The following is a 22,743-nucleotide window of genomic DNA, read 5'->3' on the forward strand; positions in this document are numbered from 1 at the left end:
GAAGAAGAAAAGCTGTGAGAAAACATTGAGAAATTTTGGATCTTGGTCAAAACCAAACCTCTGAAAGATTAATGTCACTTCATAACAGTGACTGGGGATTCACACTGTTCAATATGCTTATGTATAGGGTAAATCCCTCCCAAACCGACATTCCAAGCTGCGTCCAACCAGGCAACACAGTTATAACTCAAACTGGGTTGCTTCATATTATCATTCTCCCCTGTCACTTCACAAACTAACCCCAAAAACCACACAGACACACAAAAATACTCTGATGCAACTCTGTGGCACCAAGAAAGCCGAGCACAGACACCCTGTCCCATGATAAACAATGGCACATTAAAACTAATTAAATGGCTTCAGAGCGATTCCAGAGAAAATGTTGCTTCTCTCTGTTAAGATGGCAGACACATAACTCTGCTGTTGGAGCATGTTTTGAATGGTCGTACTAGTTGGAGGTGCTGATATTTCTAAGGAATTTCATCAGATGCTAAAAGAAAAAATCAGCCTAATGTCCTGCCATAATCACAATGACATGCTTATCTTGTGCTAATGAAGTAATTAATTAACAAACAAGAGTTTGTCTTCACTTACCCTACAGGAATTATTTATGGGATCTCATTTGAAAACATAAAATCGGTTTTACTTACTGACTTTTAGATACAGACAGAGAGAGAGATAGAGAGGATCGAGGGTCGAATCAAGGACGTTGCAATTAAGGTACAGTGTGCATCTTAACCACTATACAACAGAGATGGCCTGTGTACTGTTCTAACGCCATTGTTGCACAGACAAAGAGATCCCAATGGGATAACGTCCGGCATAACACTCTCTGACATTCATTTACACACAACAGATCGCAAGAAAGATCTGACGGGAGAGAATGAATGTGCATAAAACATTACAGTAGATCCTGCATAATCTCTGGTTTTTGGTCAAACCGGCCTGCAGTGCCTCGTAATCCACATTAGAGCATATTTCAGCAATATCCCGTGAGGACACAGACCGGAAACTGGAGGCTTTTAGCCTCGATGACATCTCTGATTTACAGGCACCTTCATGCTGTCTGAGGTTCCAGTGGGATAATAACTTCCTACATACCCTCTTACATCAGCTTACACACAACATCACATGCGCCATCATCACACAAACTTTAACTGCCTACCTGCATGTTGTGGAAGACACGTGGTTTCTCAAAGTGGAACTCAATGTCCACGCTGCCTTGCCCGAGGGCTTCCCGGCTCCAGCCCAGGTAGTCATACCCAGGCCACACTCTCAGCTCTTTAGTTTGTATGAAGTCGTCTCCTCCCAGGACGCCGTCGCACAGCTGACCCAGGCCTCCAAACTGCATCCTGCACACACACGCAGCATAGTATGTCATTTTCTGTTCACAAATGTATTCATGTAACTGGCATGCAAAGATGCATAAATTAGCATATGTACATGCATATATGTACATGCAAACTCTCACACACACACAAACCTGCTACAAAAACGTCTGGATAACATCAAACGCGTTGGCTCGCCCATTAGCAACAATTTTCAGCACCATTACCCACACAGCCAATGTAAGTGTGGACCCCTATAAATTTCACCCCTCCTTTGCTCCCTTCTAAAACATTATGACCAGGAAACACGCCTCAAATCCCTGAGCAGCTAAAAGAAAATAATGTTGTTCCCTTTTGATTAGGCACACACCAAAATAAACTTTCTAAGGAAGGATTTAGCGGAGACCCCATTTTAGTGCTAACAGATGCGATGAGTGCTGCAGAGTACATTTTGGTATTCCACTGATCACTCGACATTGTTGACCGTGACACTTGGGAATGTTCATTGTGATCATATTTGCAAAATAACTGTTTCAATTTACACTCAAGGCCGCGTCTGTTTCATCATGTAGTTCCATGAAAACCAAATACAAAGCAGAGCAGTTAATGGGAAGGTATGGAGATGAGATACATACTCATGCATGGAAAGGAAATTGGTAAGAGTGCTAGGCTGAATATCTTACCCTTGCTCAGTGCTCCCATCATAGGTAGAGTCGTTAAGATAGACAGGCATGCCGGAGAGGTGCATGACATGACCCACCGGAGCTGTGTAAGCCTTTAACCCATCTGAGTGACAGAGAAATATGTACAAATATTATGAAATACCAGCCATATGATTGTTAAAAAATAACCTTTTTTGTAGTTCTCTATGTAAGAGACAGATCTGCACAAGCTTTTTTTCATTTTCATCATGAGCAGTGACACGTTCGACTGAGCCAACATTATACCGTAATCACCGCCGCGGGGGGAAGGCCACAGCTGCTTATAAAGTAGTAAAACAAACTGAGAGGTCCGCTGATCAGGCCCACTCAGTCCCAGCCACCATTAACCGGTGAAACCCAAGCCCCTTGCTCCAATATACAGCTAATCAGCCCGCTCCCTGAGAAGAGAGGTGACGTCAGCAGCACCCACTAAAACCCGCCGCTCTTCTACCCATAATAAACAACGCTTCATACAGGATTTACAGTATGTGTGCAGTATGCTCTACTTGCACATAAATATATACTGTACATATAAATGATATACTGTATACACATAAATGAGTGTCTTTGGATGAGATTATGCTCCTAGATGTGTGTTTTATATATGCATGAGAGAGAGAGAGAGCAGGTCCAAACTGAATGTAAAAACAATAAACACAGGAAAGACACTGTGCTAAGGTAATATCTGAAACGGGATGAGATGAGAGGCAGTGTGTAAAACTTGACATTCCATAGATCCTGTATAATCTCTGTCTTACGGACGAACTGAGCGGCACTGAATTCGCCTTTGAGCGCATTTGTAGAAAGATGGTCTCCCCGAAGACACAGACTGGGAACTGGGCTTTTAGCCCCTGTGACAGTTCAGATTTACAGGCAGTCTGATGCTGTATGAGGGAGGTGAATGGGGCAGGAGAGGAGGTGAGCCAGTCATAAATACTCAGCTTGTCAGTGTTGTGCTTCGGGGGAAACGTGGAAGCCAATACAATTTATCACTGTGTGGCTTCTTTTATCTGGGAAAAATCTCAGCAGGGGGCTGTTAATTTGATGCAATGCCCCAAATCAAAGCACGGGACGTATGGCCAAAACACGCATTTGTAATCATTACCATCGAAGAAATCCCCCTTTTGCCATCTGATACAGGAGTAAATCTAGGATGATAGTGAAGTTAGTCACCTTCATGTGAAATGTGATCTGATTTATCATGGTCTGGAGGGCATGCCTCGGAATAAACAGACCAGTTGAATATTTAAGTAACCATAAAAGAAGGGACATTCTGCATCTCTGTAATCTCTTCATGTCTCTATCACCTCCGCACAAACACTTACCGTTCCATACACAACCATAGAGCTCCACCCGAAGGCACACACTCATAACCCGGTCAGCCAGGGGGTAGAAGCGCACCATGCGGGCCACTATGGGAGGGCCAAGGTCTTTCAGCACAACATCATAGGTGTTCTCATTTCCTGACACCACCTAAGGGAGAGAGGTACAGATATCCAATCACACAGTACATTGCTTGTCTCCTCTGTTATCTGTGGCGTTGAATGAACCTCGCCTCAGGGCTATGACATTTTATTAAGTGTGTCTTCAAATTCTATTAATCTAGTGAGAGCTCAAATGAACTGACATTTTTTTTAATACACGAAGGTGTAAAGGATTTAGAGAGTGAGCCCCGGGCAGTATTTGTATGAGCAGCCTACACCCAACATTTACATTAGCTTACAATCTCTGGTTGCTTGGCAATGCTCTGAAATAATAACTGAAAGGGGAACAATAACAGTACGATTCCCTTCCCGAAACGCCGGCTGTTGGAGGTCTAAATTCCCATGCTATCATGTAGTCGTGGCGCAAAACGCAGTGCAGAACTTATCACCAAAGAAAATATTGGACATTTACCAAACACAGTAAGATTCCTCTATCTGCACAAGGTAACCCATTCATTGCATAGTGTTGAAAACTCAGGCAGTCAAGGCCGCTTTTGCCTGAACAAAAAAGTTAATGGACAAAGTTGAAATGGCGCAATGCCAAACTCCCCCACTTGCCAATAAATACTTAATAAATCAAATGCAGATGAATAATACAGCCCTCTGTGTTTAACAGCATATCCATATTAAACAGCCACATCATATTGAGCTGTTTCCTATCAATAATCGAGCATTAAACTCAACTCCTTGATTTCCCCCAAATTCATTTAATGACATTGAAATTGTCACTTTTCTTCATTTGTGTACACATGAAAGGGATCGTTGACTCCAGCTCGGTTGTAACAGACAAATCAAAAAAGAACCCGCTTACTTCCTGGCCCCATCGGTCCTTCCAGGTGATCCATTTCAGTCCGTCTCGGGAATAGCGGAGCCGATAACTGCGGGCAAACTCCTGCCCGTGCCCATCGGCATGACGACCCTGGGTACCAACCAGAGCCAGGAAGTGGAGTTTGTGCAGGTCCACCTGCAGGATACAGGAAATACATCATCAAAACACACACACCACTTCCTAAAATATTGTCAAGCAGACTGAGATAAAGATAAAGTAAGGAGATTAAGAAAATACATAAACAACTGAATGTGTTACACTTCTAAATGTTGGGTATACTAAGAGGAGTAGTAGCTTGTCACAGTGCTAACCTTGGGCCCTATAAAAGAGGGTTGTGAACTGGCCAGATACATTGTAGATTATGCAGTTCTATTATTTATTCCATCCTGCCGGCACAGTCGATCTATAGTCCTGGTTGTGTTTGTTATGTTTGCATAAAAGCACATGTGGGCATAGCTTGCTAACCTGCTAACATATTTCTGGTAATTGTTATTATGCATACTGTCAGCATTCAAATCAATTAATTTATTACATTCAAATTAATGTATTAGTCATATGCAACTTAAAGTGAACGATTGTTTCCTGAGGTCTTATCCATACTGTGTACTGGTCCAAACTTCTAAACAGGAAGGGAGGTGGACTTTATAGTAGAGAGGAACTCAGACTGTACCATTTTGAGTACAGTACAGAAGGAACAGTCTGTTTATAGAGCCCAAAACAACCTACATTATTAATATTTCACTGAACTGATTATACACACTGCCACTTTGTTTTGTCCATGGGAGGGGCTCTAAAGAATGGCCTTGAGTGGATTAAAGCTGTTATTAAATCATCAACGTTCTAAAATAAGCCTCTTAATCATAAAACTTAATGTTAATCTTTCAAAAACCTTTACAACAATATTTATTGACCACTAATTCCAAATGTAACTGTGCAAATCACAGCAGAGTGAACAGATCATCTGACCTGAAGGTACTCTGATCCACTGGGGAAAACGGCTCCTGCAGGACACCACGCTCCATCCCCCTCTCCAGTACTCAACCTGCGAGCAAAAGAGGCTCATTAATGTTAGATAACGAGAGAAAAAAAAAGTTAAAATAAAAATGGAAAAGTTCGCAAAATCCCAGTCCCACACTGAGACATTCAACTGCAGGGATACAAACACACCCACAACAAGACTGACTACATCAAAACCCACAGTGCTGGCAGCACGCAGGGGTACAAGTGAGGATTCAATACAAAGAGTCTAACCCTTCTCTATCAGCATAGTTACTGACTCCACAGCAGCCAAACACTCACATGTAAAGGGGGCTATGTAGTCTGAAAGAGAGAAAAAACTGGCTATGGCTAAATGCACACAGTAGGGAGTAGGGAGGGAGGGAGACTGCAGGAAAATACAGAGAACACATGAAGAGAGGAAAAGAGATGAAAGGGGCAGAGTGAAAATGAATAGCTCTTCAAACTTCACGAGATCTGGTGTAGAACGTCAGGACCAATCTCTACCTCGGGCCTGCCACGACCACACACACGGAGCATTTAAAGATTTTTACTCAGTGTGACCTTTCTCAATCCAGCCTGAGAAGAAAAGCCCATACTGCCACCACATATTGGCCACATAAGGACCACAAACTTGGCTTGGTGCGTTTGTGATGTTGGATCGACTCCTAGGAGCTTTGGAGCAGACGCCAGGCCGCCACCACGGTCTGACCACTGTGAGGGCTTCTCTCAAAATGAAAGCTGCTGCTCAGACCGCCAAAACAAATCACTGTATCAACTAGGTCACACTGACAGTGGCGCTAGTATTTCAATCTGTCCCCTCGGTGGGTGAGATCATGCAGACGGAAACCGCAAGATGATATCAACACATTAGTGCTCTGCAAAGTGTCCTGTAACGGAGGAGGGCGGATGAGGGAGAAGAGGATGAGGAGGGAGAGAGGAGGAATGTGGCTGGGCAGAGTTCAGTCCCCCGTGCACCAGCCAGCAGGATTAACGTTACGGCACGCTGTTCTGCCAAGTACCTAATTTTTCTCCCATTTCTCTCGGCCTTTCTTGCTTCCTACCTAAATACCAGCCAGCAATTCATTCCTCTTTCCTTGTTCTTTATTCTCTTCCTCCCTCCAACTCTCCTCCTCCACCCCCTCACACCAACACGCTGATATACTGCCTCAGAGTAATAACATCCATCCCTCCCTTAACACAACACCTTGCCACAAACCCTGTTTTCAAAATTAATTTCTCTACAGCTTTCAGCGCACCATCGCAGTGATCCACCTTTCACTTGTTTTCTTTTTTTCCCCTATGTCTGCTGTGCTCTCTCCTTCTCTCTCAGTGTCTCCCTGATGTCTCTTAAAAAGGAGCTTGGGCTAATAATCATTTCCACATGGTTTGACACTCAGCCAAGAGACCCAGCCCTTTACAGACCAATGGAGACAAATGAGCACACAAACACACACACAAGCCCCCCCCCCCAATCTCCCAATACATGGCTTTAGCATGTTGGAGGCCTAACTTAACTAACGCTCTTGTGTATCTGACTTCACTGCCAGACAGACATGGTGGTAATATGATTACCCAGGGTTTTACAAAGACACACACTATCATCTTCTAACATAATCTAATAGACTTGGACAAGTTACTTAATCGTGGTGCCAACAGACTGAAAAAAAAGGCATGCACACAGTGCATCAGTCCACAGTTACTTGTGTTGCTATGTTATTCATTTTACTGTTACTTGACTCAACGTTTACTCGCCCCGAGGTACGGTAAGTTCAATACATACAATAGTAGTTATTTTGAAGAATACTCAGTTACAAGTCACGTGAAATGCCCAATGGGATATCCTGGCCCTTAGTGTTTTAATGTCAACCCTGATAATTTGACCAAATCACCATTTTGTTACATATAACATATTCTACTGTATATGAATTGCTAAAAGTACCAACCATCTCAAAGTAGTGATTAAGATTTCTTTATAAGATGTTTTCTAAATGGACTGAAAGGTTTCAAGCCAAATTCAAAGAGCTGTAACTGTGGTTTTGCATGGTTTAGTTTACTACAAAAGACATACGCTTTACATCACATGCAGCTAATCGTTTTACAAACAAGCTTTAGAAATTTTAATGTACTTTTATTGCTGTTCCAATGGTATCCTTTCATTTCTGTAAGGTATGAACATCAATAAGCCCTCTTAAATCTCTGAAACTCTGCACTGCTTTATCTCACACCAACAAGCGAATGGCTGCCAGGAATGGTAGGAAAAATGATTTATGAAAGCTATAACTGCATGGCACGCATCCAAAATAAAATATCATCTCAATTGTAACAAAACAACACAAATATCTATCAAGTTATCACCAGCTTAGGATGTCTTTTGATGACCTTCAGTGGTCTGTGACATCACTGTTGGGTGTGGTTACAGGTGCAGGAGAGCAGCAGTTCGGCCGGGTGCTAAGTTGCTTTTTAAGCAGAATTACAGTTTTTAGCACGGGAAAAGTCACTTGGTACTGTGGTGGGAGTAATGTAATTAGTAACTTTCTATCCCGTCACATGCTGCTGGCGATGTCAGCACCTGTGCTTTAATCACACAGTAGCAGGGGTAGGTTGGACTTGTTGGAGTCCTGCACCGGTACCTGCTAAAATTTAGGGGTAAAACATATGTCTCTATTAATTCATGGGCACGGGTAAATTTGAAGTAAATGCAGACGGGCAGCAGATGACAGATGTCTGGAGAGAAATCGTAAATTAAATGATTATGCATTATTACTTCAAACAAACTGGCACTAAGCTTGACTGAGATCAGTTCCCAGCTTCTGCCTGATCCAACAACTGTATCAGGCAGACTGACAAAATATAGAGGCCGTTTGACAAAACATTATTCTGGAGCTGGGGATGCAGCTGACTGGCAGCAACAAGGCAGTCACTTTGGATATGTGGACGGATGATTACTGCAAAAACGGTTACGCTGGGGCCCCCAGGTAGCTCCCCTGGTAGAGTGGAGGGCCCCATGTACAAAAAGGCTGAGTCCTCATAGAGCAGGCCGAGGTTCGAATCTGACAAGCCTCCCTTTGCTGCATGCCATCCCCTTTCTTTCCTCCTTTTCTGCCTAGCTTGAGCTGTATCGATCATAAAGGCAAAAAAGACCCAAAAATAATCTTAAAAACAAAAATCGGTTATCTTTTTGTCACTTAGCATTATATTAACGGGTCCTGTCTGTAGATAGGTAACGGGTCAGTTCTAGTAGCTTCTAAGCTTAAGGGGGGAAGGTTTGCAAAACTAGACCCGTGCAGGTCTGTGCCATGATGGCTTGTACAACAACCGACAGTTGTAATGTCTGATCACATGTGGCGAGGGGCTTAGGCATTGGAAGGGGACTAACAGCCAAAACCATGGTTACTGAAAATCAGAAGTAATCATTCTCACTTGACACACACACACACACACACACACACACACACACACACACACACACACACACACACACACACACACACACACACACACACACACACACACACACACACACACACACACACACACACACACACACACACACACACACACACACACACACACACACACACACACACACACACACACACACACACACACACACACACACACACACACACACACACACACACACACACACACACACACTACCTTCCATGTTTGGCCTCAGTGGAGTCTGACCAGGCGCTGGAGGCAGTGATGTCAGAGTCTGGGATGGTGCCATCCTCCATCCCCAGGGCGTAACGACACTGAGCTGAAAGGGTAAGATTGAGGGAACGAGACGAGAGAAAGAGAGGGAGATAAAGAGAAAGTGGAAGAGAGAGACATGAGCAACATTCCCATCAATTCTGTAGCACATATCCAAGGGAAACTTAATATTTCCATTAACAGTGTCGGCAGCCATCATTGGTCACGGAGCATAATGTTGTTATGTCATCTCTGGGAAAACTTCCGGACTTCATGCTTCATAACCCACACAGACGCCAAGAAGAGAGAGAAAAAAAAAAAAAACTACACAATAAATTGTTCCAGTCCTTATTTTGTTACAAAATCTCTCGAGGTAGGGTCTGTATAAATGAGTTCATGTAAATCGTAACAGCAGTTTTTTACATAACTTATTCCTGTAAGGCCTTTTTGTCCTGTCAAAGGTGACATCATCATAGATAGTCATTACTATCAATCTGCAAACAGTGTGTTCAGTGCCCACTGTGAGATGCTCTGACCTGTCTTCTGTGAGACTACACCTTTCCTGTTTTTTCCCCCTCTCTAGCTCACACAAAGCCACCTCCTCAGGGCTCCAGCGACCCTGCACAGACCCTGTTCTGGTTACCACTGCTCGGGGAGTTACAGAACAAAAGAGAGAAAGAAACAAAGGGCGAATAAAAGAACACAGACAGGTCTCGGATATCAGGCCTGACTGCGGTCCAGCGGTAGCATTATCAAATGATCCAGATAACGTGGTCCCAGGCAGGGATTACCCAGCGACCCGGCTATCTGCTCTGAAGTGAGTCATGAGGAGGAGATGTTGGAGGGGAGGAGGGGAGGAGGGGGAGCGAGAGGCTGAGGGAGGGTTTGTGTAGTGATAAAGGGGAAAGGGGTACTGACAGTGATATGGAGGGGAGGCTGAGGGTGACAGAAAGAGGCGGGGTGGGGTGGGCGTCTAACTTAGTTTCTGTCATTGAGTCAGTGGACAGGAATGTTGGGCTGAATGACAAACCCTAAAAACCCCAACGGGTGCACACACACACACACTCAGACTCACACACTTCATCCACGCCCTGCAGACAGGTGCCCATTTTATTACATCATCATCACACATCAGTCAACACCGCCCGCCATCTGCAATCTTCTCACCTCTGTGTCTCCGTCTCTTGCTCCATGTGTTCTCTGCTTTCACTTTCTTTTTGTCGATTGTCATAAAACCTTAGTCCACACACTGAGAAGATTGCTTCAGTCGTTTCAACAGGACAAACTGTGTGTGTGTGCTGGTGTGTGTGGGTGTGTGTGAGTGTGTGTGTGTATCACAGTCATCTATTTCCAGAGGTTTCTTTTCCATCAACCCAGCTACAAATGCTTGATTAATTGAGTGCAGACACAATTACTCAATAAATCAATTAGGCGTTCAACAGACAATAATGCCATCACCAGAGCTAAACTGCTATCAAGCCTCAATGGTGATTAATTGGCTGATGGCTTCAGCTCTAATTAGGATAATCTAATAATCATTTGAGTCATTAATAAAGCAAAAATTCCAAACATTTGATGGATCCGGACTCAAATGTAAGGACTTTTCTCTCTTTCAGTGATGAATAAAACATTTAAATAATAATCAATTTTTGCAGCCTAGTCTCATTCACAGTCTAGCTGCTGCAATCAGAAGGTCGAACAGTCTCTAGTTGACTCTCATTCACTAACCCCCTCATGCGCTCCCTTTTCCGACATTTTGACTGACACTTTCATGAGCTGCCTGTGCATTAGCGGTCTTGACGAGCCAGGGTGGTGGGGCGCCCAGCTATCTCATTCTCCTATTACACACGACTGGCCGGCAGACAGGGAGAGGACACAGGATAGCCTGTTGATAGCTGACGGAGAATGAGTCTTACTGATCTGAGAATGTGAGTAGAATGTTGGAGCAGACGATCGCTGCATCCATGGACACAAGGTGGAGAATGCAATCTCATCTGAGTAAGTCAGAATAAAAGACAACCTTGAACTGCCTAGTTGTTTTCAAATGGGGTTTCTTGCCGGGACAACAGTAAAAGAAAGAAAAGGACATAACATTTGGGGGATAATTCAACTGTTAGATGAATTTAGATGTTTTCTTTGTTGCATGTGTGTATACGAAGTTGTACCTGGGTTAAAGTGCCACTCGTGGTCCCCTGAAGACGACACCAGCACCGCCAGCACTGTGATCACGGTGACAGGAAACAGCCGCAGGGTTGGTGAAGCCATGACAGAAGCAACACACCTGGTTACCTGTCCAGGGACGCACTGATGTCCACAGGCATGCCTGTCACAGAAAAAAAAGACATTTAGATTAAAATCCGCTTTGGGATTCTCGTCTGTGCTTGTGTGAACTGCACAGACCACCATCAAACCACAAATGATTTCATTTTCAAGCCCACAATAAACACGTAGCTCTAGCCTGAGGCTGCTGAGCTCACAGGCTCATCATCTCCATCAATAAATCCCTCAATCAAATCCTCTTAGCACGTAGCATGTCTCACAGTTATTTGCTTCTATGCGCTCTGCATGCCAAGCTCAGCAATGGGCCAAACTCCAGAGGAGCGAGTACAAAGCCAAATAACAAAGGCCACTTTCACACACTAATTTGGTTTTCTCTCTGGCAACAGAATACCATGATACCACGATACATTGCTGCCTTTAGAAAGGATACAAACAGCTTGGTAATTAAAGATGGTGTAATTAGCCGGCCCCATTTACTCCCAGAGAATTTTTTATTCCTTCTGTATTTGAAACTGATTTGAAACCCACTTCCCTTAATAGCGCAAAGCATATTTGAAGCACCCGATCGCAGATGCTTGTTTGGAATAAATAACAAACATATGAAGCTGTAAGATTGGAGAAATGAGAGCCAATGAGTGAGAGAGAGGACATATGTCAAAGTATTATGAAATAACAGGGACACAAACATGGTCTGTGCTAGGTTAAATAGGTAAATGACTTGCTCATTACACTGCATCACAGACATTTTGATTATATACACTTAAAATTAATGCTGACAACAGCCGTCCTACAATTAATCTTCCCTTCATGATGGCTAAAATGTTCGGGTCTTGTTGACACTGTTGAGGGAAGTATTGATTCAACTTCATGGCCATTCTGGAGGCTGTTTTCTGTGGTGCTGTTGAGTTGTGTTGTGATATACAGAGAGGTTTTTCTAATACTTCATTCATTCTCATTAGTACAAGTGGGGTGGATAAAATATTAAGAACATCTCTCAGTATAAATGCACTACAATTCAATGACCCGACAAACTACAGCCTACGAAATTAGCATAAAGTTGAGTCAACAGTTTCAACAAAAACATTATAATCTCTATATAGGTAGGCTTTATTCCAGGACTGCATCTACTTCCCTAATAAACAACAAGCAACTGACCTACAATATTTTTAAAAAGAGACCACACCACACAGAAAGAAAGGATTACATTCAAGCACTCTAACCCTCGTGCATAATTTTACGTAAATAGACGTGGGGAAGGAAGACTTCCAGTGGTGAAGCAAGAGGGAAGGAAAGCAACCTCATGATAAGTGGAAGTCTGAAGTGGGAGTGACAGCTGGGAGAGACAGAGAGGCCAGGCTGTCTTCCCTGTAGACCCTGTGTTTCGGCTTCATCTCCGACTAGACTGGGACAGGCCGACAGCTGACACACAGCTGTAGTGACAGAAGATCGGAGGGGAGGGTGGGAAGTCGTTGAGGGAGTGAGGGAGGGGTTAAATGTATGGAAACACAGTGAATGGTAGAGTTAGCTCAGGCACAACAGGGCGGTGAAACAAGAGCAGCGATGACACGGGTACATGTGTGTGTGTATTTGGTAGGAGGGAGGTGGTGGAGACGGTGACTTATGTCCTCGCGCCGTGTGTGTATGCATGGGTGCGTGGGGCGTGTATGTGGGTACAGAGGAGGTCTCAGGGATAGCAAGCCAGTGCAGCTGTCCTGAATGAGAGACACAATGCAACTGATACATGGTGCATGTGTTCTTAGTGAGGAGAGATAGAGAGGCTGATGTTTTTTTTTCCTGCAAAAAAAACATAAAACATGTTGTCCAAATGAGTAATATGGGGTTTACTGGACTAAGCTGCGTGTGCCAAATCAGAGCTGAGAATCTGAAGATGGAGCCATAAGTTTGAGGCAATAACCATAACAACCACCGTGACATCAACAAACATGATCCTCGACAGCTTCTCATCACCGTTTTGTCAGAGTGGGGGAAAACCGGGGAACAACTTTTTTTATCCAACACACTACAGAGAGACAAATGCAGGAACAAAAGTGTTCAACAGCTATCTGAGAACATTGTAGTTGGAAAAGTCAAGTGGCGTTGAACAGCTGTGGTTAGTGCTCAGAGAGAGGCAGAAGGACCCGCTGTGTTCTGGAGGAGGCAGCACAGTGTGGAGCCCAATCTACACTCACATTTTGTCTGGGCTAATCCATACGCAGGACTAATGAATACTTATGAGCAGCTGCTGTTTCTCTCCCACACAACAAAGCACAAAGAGAGTAAAAGAGTCAAGAGCAGAGAGACACACAGGTGAACGTTTTTAGTTAGCAGCCATTGCATCATTAAAGATAGTTTGCCAGAGTCTCTATAATTAGATTGCTTCAGTGAAAAACTGTGTAGTGCTTTGGCACTGGTAAGCGTCTTTTCTACAGAGCTCCTCGTGCTGGGACCAAATGTTTGCATTCGTTATACTTTCCAGTTGTATAATGAAGCCGGTCCAAATGTCAGTAGTGACCTGAAGGATTATTCAGGTGGTTTCACGTTTTAGCCCATTAACTGCTTTACATCACTGCTGAGAATAGCCTAACTATTATGTTTTTGTTGATTTATTACATTCCAGACAGCCAATAGTTTAAGATTGTCAGCACAGTGAAAAATAAACTTACTGCAGAGACTTGAAACCTATTAATCACACTCATTATTAAGTCCACTTTTGTTTGTTACGGTTACATAATCAACATTTGAGGCTCAAGAGAGCTGCTGAACAGCAATATGTCAAAAGCGGCAAACTAGCAAACGTACAATAAGCTTTTAACAATAATTGATTTTGGAAAACAAATCATCTGAACGACATGATTTTTAGCTGCCAAACTTACTAATGTTGGTGGAGAGTTGACGGAGAATCGATCTCTTAGATGGATTGCCATGAATTTGGCACAGACATTCATGTCCTTCACTGTATTCATTGTAATTTGGTGATCCCTTATCCAGAATCAGAATGCTTTTATTGTCATTGTGTCACATACAATGAAATGATGGTGTCTTTGTAAGAACAACAAACATTTGCACACACAATCTAAAAATGACAAATATAAATATAAAGTGTCTTATATAAAAATATAAAAAGTGGCTTATGGCAGGTCAAAGGTAGCATGATCTTTCATCGACCAGTAAAACGACATTCCCATCGGCCAACAGCCGTGCTTTGTTTACGGATTAAGATAAGCAAACATGCTAACATGCTAACTTAGTTGGTGAATATTGTAAACTTTGAACTAAGGAAAAACCATTGCTGACAACATGAACCCATTTGAAAGGTTTCCTTATTGTGTCATATTATGATAATATTGAGCTGGGGAACATAGGAAATACATTCATGTCGCTGTGAGTATGTTAGCATGCTAATGATAGCATTTACCTTGAGGCACTGCTGTGCGTGAGTACTGCACAACCTGACGGAGCCACTAGTCTTGTTAAAATGTACCCCTCTCTCATCTGCATTAATATGTAATGATAAAAAAGTAACCTCATGTTTATATGATGGATTACCTACTGCAAATATGTGCAAGGTGTAACCATATAATGTACTAAACGTATGTAAAAATGTATTGTATCATTTTGAAAATGGTCAGCACAGCACTGATTTAAAGGATTTGATTTGTAATTAAAACTTTAAAGGCCTTGTTTCTTTGCTCTAATGTCTTTCTTGTCCACACACAGCCCTCATTGTGTAACGTCTCCAATCGAAAGAAGACTGAGTAACATGCTGCCTCAGTTAGACATGACTAATGGCCGCTGGCAGATAGAAAGTATTGGGCTCTTTGTTTTGGGTTTCCGTTGGTGTGTGAGGACGCTGGTGAGGTCGTACGCACCACTACCCTCTGAGTCTGGAGAGAAGGAAGCGGGAATTAATCTTCAAACTTAACAACACTTTAAAGGGTGAGACTTTGCCAGCCGGCAAGGTCATTTGATGTCTTTCCTGTAAACAGGCTTGTTTCTGTGCAACTCTGGGGCGGTGTGAATGAAGTGCTGATCCCTGCGGAGCCACAGCATCCTTGTTTTTTACTGAAGACTCCCCTTCAAGGGCACCCGTAAATTGTTGGATGCACAAATCTGCCCGTGGGGTTCCTTTTTTAATGTTAAAAGAATTTCCTTTAATGTGATTTAATATTAAAATATCACTCAGGGTAATATTTCCTTTCAGTCTAAGTGAGGGAACACAACAACCGCCCCTCTTTAGCCAGGGAGGATTAAAACTAAGGAGTCTGGAGACATTTGCTCTTAAACTGAAAATAAACAGGGTGCACATCTATTAATTACTTGCACTGACATCTATAAATGATCCATGATATGTTAGGAAGCTACGGGTGAAGTCAGGTGATGTGTGAGAGTTGGTCATACATTGGTCATCAAACTGCACAGCCGTGTGTCACAATATTCATCTATACAAGGAAGTTCCAGTCACGACTGTGGAATCTGGTCTTCCTGAGTTTTACCAGGGGTTGAGGAAGCAGGAGGGAAGAATGGATGAGTCACTTCAACAGGGTAATGAGAGCTAAAGGAAAAAGGCAGCAGTGGAGGTCGAGTCAGAAAAACAAATTAAACAGCAGCGACAAGAAAAGGAGAAAGTGTAGCATGTGACTAAAGGAGGACTGGTGAATCACGATGGGTCACTGAAGGAAGAATGGTTGAGGGGATTGTAAAAGAAAACGTGTTTCCATGAAGAGTGAAGTTGTGCTGCGCATCATATGACTCATTAAGACAGCTCAGCTTTCACCGAAAAAATACCCAATTACGTGGTGGGATAGACAATGCAGGGCAGTGCTGTACAAATCTAATTCACGAGCTAACACTTAGTTTAACACAGCGGCCCATGAGCCAACACTTGAGGGTAGTGCAATAACAGGTAAAAAATGAATGTAATAAAGTCGGGGGTTCATTAGCATGCAACTACGCAGAGCTAAAATCAATCATAACTAAAGAGTGAAACTTTCATCTCCATTTTCACTGCCTGCTTTATACTTGGAAGCTGCTGCAACTTGGCCCCTCAGTCCAAACCAGTTGCAGCATTTCTCCGCATATCTGCAAGGAGGACAGAGACAAATGGTGACTGATTACAACAGGTTGGTCTGGCAAATGAAGAATGCCTTCATAGACAGTAGCCACACAAACCTATATGTTAGTGAAGGGACAAAGCCTTACACCTCTCACACACAGCTCAACATTATGGTTGGAACTTGATTTGAACACACAAACACGTACATCTAGACATGTTTAAAACACATCTGAAATATATAAAAGACACTAGAATATTCACATATATCCAAGACCACAAAGGCTTCAAATAGCACCGCAACAAAAACTGTTCAAAACTGTTTATTTCCAGTCTGATGGAGGTGGTCAGTCCACTGTAGGAGGCTGTATACGTCATATTGTATGTGTGTGTTGCAGATAGGCCTACTGATCAGTAGTACCTCGCAGAGCTAGAACAATACTTCAGCTGATATTAGCTTATTGTAGGTATTTAAGAAATAATACAGAATGCCAAAGATGTATTTTTGGTAATTTAGAAACAGTGTTTTACATTATGTAGCTCATCAGAAAGCCAAAGTTTATTTTTCATATTATTCTTGCCTTAACCAACTAAGTCTGATACCGTTGGTCCAGAGCCTCTTCTGCAGCCTGCACCATGCTGTTCCGGTGCTCTGAGAGCAATTTTGTCTGTTTTTTCCATTTTTTTTCATATTTTGGATAATAATAATTGAAATGCTAAAAGAAAACACCTGATGTAACATCTCACAACTTACTAGGTTACCTGGCAACAGGTTGATAACATGGTCTGGTGTAAAAAGAGCACCAGCAGAGGCTGAATCACCGAGGTAAGGATTGGGAGGGGTTCACCACTCTGTGAAAGACTGTGCTGGCAAATAGTGACACAATTTAACAGTGTACTGTTTAATGTACTGTTCCTCAATGTGAAATTGCAAAGAATGTGGGGATTTCATTGTCTACAGTGCATAATATCATTAAAAGATTCAAAGAATCTGAAGATATCTCTGTAACCAAGGGATAAGGCTGAAGCAATATTAGATGTTAGTGATCTTCGGGATCCTTAGACGGCACGGCATAAAAAACAGACCAATTCTCTAATGAACGTGACTGCAGGGGCTCAGGAACACTTCTGAAAAGCATTGTCTGTGAACAGTTTATTGCTGCATCCACAAAGAGGACACCGTACATAAACCAGATCAAGAAACGCAACGGCCTTTTCTGGACCCAAGCTCATTTAAGATGGACTGAGGTGAAGTACAAAACTGTCCCAGGGTTTTAATGAGTCACAAATTGAAACTGTGTCCTCTGGGCCAAAGAGGAGAGGAATTATCTGACTTGTTATCAGCACACAGTTCAAAAGCCAGCATCTGTGATGGCATGGGGGTCATTAGTACAAATAACGTGGGTCACCTGCACATCTGTGAAGGCACCATTAATGGTGAATGATATGCAGGGTTTGGAGCAACATTTGCTGACAAGAACACAATGTCTTTTTCAGGGAAGGTCTTGCTTATTTCATCAAGTCAATGCCAAGCCACATTCTGCATGTATCACAACATGGCTCCGTAGTAAAAGACTCAACTGGCCTGCAGTCCGGACTTGTCTTAAAATGTTTGGTGCTTTATGAAACATAAAATACAACAAAGGAGACCCCAAACTGTTGAGCAGCTGAAACCCTTTATCAAGCAAGAGTGGGAAAGCGTTACACTTTCAAAATGCCAGAAATTGGTCTCCTTAGTTCCCAAACACTTTTTTTTCATTGTTAAAAGAAATGTGATGCACAGCGTGGTAAACATGCTTTGAAATGTGTTGCTGGCATCAAATTCAAAATGTGCATCTAATTTTCAAAAAACAACATTTGATGTGTTGTCTTTGTGCTATTTCCAGTTAAATATGGGGTTTCAGTGTTTTGCAAATCATTACATTCTGTTTCTATTTAAATTTTACAGTGTCTCAACTCTTTTGGAAGCTGTATAATCATGCTCCAATATTATGGCATCAGCAGAGGCAATTAAAATGGAAATAAGCCTGATCATATACATAATCAGTAACAACACACACCACAGTAAGGAGGTGGAAGAACAAAAGATGTTCTGTGACTGTGCAGAGATGTCAGAACAGTGAGCGCAAGACCCCAAAAAATGTCTTGTTAGCACCTCTGGCAATCAGCCGGATCTACAGGCTGTTCATTAGCTGCATCGTGTGAATCTTCTCTCTGTGCACGCAAAGGAAAAACTGTCGAAGAGAGTGCATTAGAAGTTCTTTCGGGAAACTGGTTTTTGACTGACAGCGACGGGGAAAACAGTTTTGGTTCTCAGGGCTTCAAGCTTCATACGTGTCAGTGCATGTAGTTTAACTGTTCTCAGCTCTTTTTACACTGTATAATGCATCTGGAATTAAAGGAGTGGCATTCACTTTCTAGTGAAAGTGAGTTAATGAAAGACCTTTCTCAGCTATATTAAAAGATAAAAGTAACATTTTCATGCTGCAGCATGAAAAAGAGCCTTCAGCACTCGGTGAGGAAAGATTAGTTTTGAGTCTGACCTTAGTTGAAGCGTGGGTGTAAAAAATTATAATGAGAATTTAGCAGCTATATGGCAGCATTAGCATGTAAATATGACAGTGTAGCAGCAGAGTGTGTGTGGATGGTTCTAGTCTGACACAGAGGCCGTCACCGAGGCCGTTTTAGGGCTGCAGTGTGATGGCAAGCTGCAGCCCAATTCCCTGAATTCAATTTGCACAGTCTCACTGCCACCTGTCAGAGAACAAGTGAGAAGCAGAGGGGAGGATGGGGTGGAAGGAGAAAGCCGAGGCATGTGACAGCACGGTGCTACTCTCACAATGAGCAGAGAGGAAAAAAAGTCGACAGGAGATACAGGGCGACGGACAGACAGTCAGACAGACAGGTAGAAGAATGCCATGGTGGAGGAAAATTCCCTCCAGTAACCAAACGAAGAGACTCATGACAGAGGGAGCGTGGGACAAAGGCAACTCTTTGCCCGCAGGAGGGTGAGAATTATTCATCCAGTGAGCAGCTATTGAACCAGAGAGAGGGAACGGGAGAAGGGAGGGAGGGAAAGAAGGAGGGATTGCCTGGAAAGAAACAGAAAACTAACCAAAGAGATCAGGTCAGACAGGAATGAGTTCAGCGAGACTCAGCATTTTGAGTCAAAGTGAGAAAAACAGTCAGGCAACCAAGCCCTCTAACAAATGTCTTCTTCTCATTTCTAATGGATGACAGCTGAGCAGAGAGAAAAGACTTCAGAGCTTTTAGCTGTTTAATGTTTAGCTACCGCAGTGGGCGCAGAGAAAACATACACTCACATGAAGCAAATTTGAATCGAAAAAGAACGCAGTGACCTGATTAATATAAAGTCTGGGCTGTGCTGAAACTCTAGCCACATATTCAAACACACGGTTAAAAGCCTCAGGCACAGGCCAATACCTCTATCACACTTGCAACCCTCTTCCTCCTCCTCCCTCTCAGCAGAAAAGCCTCCTAAAAGAGCTAAATTACACATCACACAACAGTTTCCTGATGCTAATATGCCCCTGCAAACGCCTGGGAGGAGAAATACAGACAGGTCCGCCCCACTCAGCGTGAATTCAAATTCATCATACGAAGAAAAGACGTTTTTAAAAAATAAGTTCACCTTTGATGTTGAACACACTTTCCTTCCATGATCCAACAAAGGTTTCAAAAGCACTTACTGTGCCAGAAGCCATTAGTAATTATTGGTGACGTACAGAGAAGCATAATGTGTGCTCATAACTAAAGACAAAAAACACCACCACAATGTGAGGATTTGAACAGAGATGGGGAAAATGAAAAGAGAGAAGGAGAGAACAGAGCATACGCGCGGCTTTTAAGTCTGAGAGAATTTCCATCTTTCATAAAGTACGTCTGGTTTTTTTTCCAGGAGCGATAACTTCAACTGACAGTTGCTGGAGAAAGAACTCAATGTGATCCACGCTTACTTTCAGGGTTCAGTGTTTGCATCATTTACTCATTGGATCATTAACTTAACCCAACATCAAATGATTTAAAGGGGAATTACACCACTTTTCCACATCAGAGTGTGTTGACAGGTGTTTGCTGAACTGCTGCATATGTGAAAGAAGTTTCAGAAAGACTTTTATTTTTGAAAGCTTTTAGATCTCTGCAGCCTTTTCCTCATTAATGCTTGAGGCTAGCTGCTACCTGCAGTAGGGCACAGCCACACATGCGCGACTGCAGGCTGGTGACCGTGGCCTGCCATAGCGATATTTGTGCTGAATGCCGAGATGTGAATTTGCTTCGCTGCCAGAAGAAGTGTTTTATTTTCCCCTTTGCTCACACAGAATGGAAGCGAATGGGAGTTAAATATTCACCTGTGTGACTGAGCCCTAACACACCCACATCTCTGTGCAAACTGTTTGTGGGTGAATTGCATTGTGGGCAATGTATGTGCCAGGTTTTGACAAGGAAGAAGAACGCATGGAATAAAAAAAGATGATATCAGCTGCTTCAATTTTGATCCTTTTGTTTTAAACTGTGAACTAAATCAGTGGAGTGCTCTTTAAGTGAGTGTACTTTATTATTTAGGAGTCATACAGTTCAGAAATTAGATATTAGGTGAGGAGTTACTTGCCAACTTCTACAATTTTGTACTTTTGTGTTCATGAATTAGATCATTATAACCTCAAAAATAGGCAACTATTGATTTTTCAATGTCATATGTAGAGGCATTTCAGCAGATTCCTGAGGCATCGAGCCAAGGTCCTGAGATACATTGATAAGATAGTGTGAGAAATTCTTTGGAGAAATCTCAGCAGCCAAAATATATAACCCCAGTTTGCTTACATCCGAGCAGCAACATTGTTATCTCAGCAGGGCACACCTGACTGGGAAGAGCAAACAGATAAATGAGGAGAATCACATGGGTGATGGGAGAAGGGAGGCTGAGGGTGAGATGGATGAGGGTGCGATATAAGGAGGGGGAGGAGGATAAATGAAACATCTAGTGCTGCTTCAAAGGAAATTGAGGGATTGAAGATGAAGAAGGAGAATGTGCGTGAGAGAGACAGATTGCCAGAATGATCAATTAGGGGATCAAAGGTATGCTGGATGTCAGGGTAGGATGGAGGGCTTATCTGAAAAAAGGTAGGACTTTGAGATGGAGATTCACAGAGAGGAAATCAAATAGAAAATCGAGAACTTACTGAAGACTAAAGCCCAAGAACACCCCAGATCCTGCTTTGAAGTGTCACCCTCCGTTACTCGATGAATTGGTTTCTCTTGACAGTCTCATCGAGCTCGCTCTGCGTGTGGCCACACATACGGCAAATGCAATTGAAGAGTCCAGCTGTCTAGACTTCAGGGGAAATTGGTTTAGGAAAAGAGGGTGGACAGTTGAGTTCTGCCTTCAGTGTGTTTCATTTCCCATTAGCAGGGGGATTGCAGAGAGGGGAGACAAGTAACCGTGGCGAGTCTTTGGACTTAAATTAATTCTTCCACTGGCCTCGCTCGGCATATCAGGAGACAATTACAAGCAACATAATGCTCGTTGTGAGAGAAGCCACATAAAAGACTGTTCTTACGGAGGGAGATCACCATTATCGTCATTGTGTTCTTTTATGTGGTTAACTACAGCCACATCGGCCACATTGCCATAATGATCAGGCAACTGTGCAAGACATGCAATTCAGTTATTGTTCAGGATCTGCCTTTGGGATTCCACCTGCTGAAAGTCTTTTCACTATGGTCAACAACCAGAAAAACAAGGACAAAAGTCACAAGGCATGGCTGCCACCAAAACAATGACGCAGATAAAGGACCAGAAACTGAGGTCAATGATCAGCCAGACTACACAAGCCAGTGTTCCCATTGTGAGACCAAACCCTGCTCCTCTGTGTGTGAGAGCTTGCACAAAGGCACACATCTGCTGTACATTCAGTCACAAAACGACAATCATGTAAAACTAAAGAAACATTAAAATATCTTTTCAAGACTTGTGTTGCCTATTCTTAAACTGAGTCTAAAGACCAACAAAACAAAAATCAGCCATTTCACACAAACTGTTGGGACGAATTACTTTTCTCTGTGCAAACTTCTCCACGGATCATATTAGGAAATTAATGTCTTTTTCTCCTAAGCCTGCCAAGACACAGACAAATCAATGCAAAACTGTTCCCCAAGTGAATGCATGTGCAATTATACTCACAGAACTGGTCTTTGCATACTATTTAATATAGTCTGCGTGTCCTTTGCTGGACTGCAAAGCTGATAAAAAGCAGCTACGCAGGGCCAACAGCTCTCGTGGGATCCTGTGGAAGACTTCAGCAGCCAGATGCCCATTAGAAAGGATCCAGCAGACCTGTGTTTGCTGTGAGGGATT

The 22,743-nt window shown here is 42.8% G+C and overlaps 1 protein-coding gene across 4 annotated transcripts in view; it reads right to left on the minus strand.

Annotated features, from left to right (window-relative positions):
• ddr1 (discoidin domain receptor tyrosine kinase 1) overlaps nt 1–22,743 on the minus strand; it is a 40,902-nt gene that overhangs the window by 16,334 nt on the left and 1,825 nt on the right. For all 4 annotated transcript variants that reach the window (XM_083919205.1, XM_083919206.1, XM_083919204.1 and 1 more), the window contains exons 2-8: nt 11,203–11,360; nt 9,002–9,104; nt 5,309–5,384; nt 4,325–4,477; nt 3,355–3,502; nt 2,012–2,114; nt 1,166–1,352 (exon numbers count right to left, since the gene is read on the minus strand). In XM_083919205.1, the coding sequence (XP_083775331.1) occupies nt 1,166–1,352; nt 2,012–2,114; nt 3,355–3,502; nt 4,325–4,477; nt 5,309–5,384; nt 9,002–9,104; nt 11,203–11,302 (870 nt within the window). In that variant the 5' untranslated portion in view covers nt 11,303–11,360. The remainder of the gene's footprint in view (nt 1–1,165; nt 1,353–2,011; nt 2,115–3,354; nt 3,503–4,324; nt 4,478–5,308; nt 5,385–9,001; nt 9,105–11,202; nt 11,361–22,743) is intronic.

The sequence above is a fragment of the Echiichthys vipera genome (genome assembly GCF_963691815.1).
Source record: "Echiichthys vipera genome assembly, chromosome: 8".
Lineage (NCBI taxonomy): Eukaryota > Metazoa > Chordata > Actinopteri > Perciformes > Trachinidae > Echiichthys > Echiichthys vipera.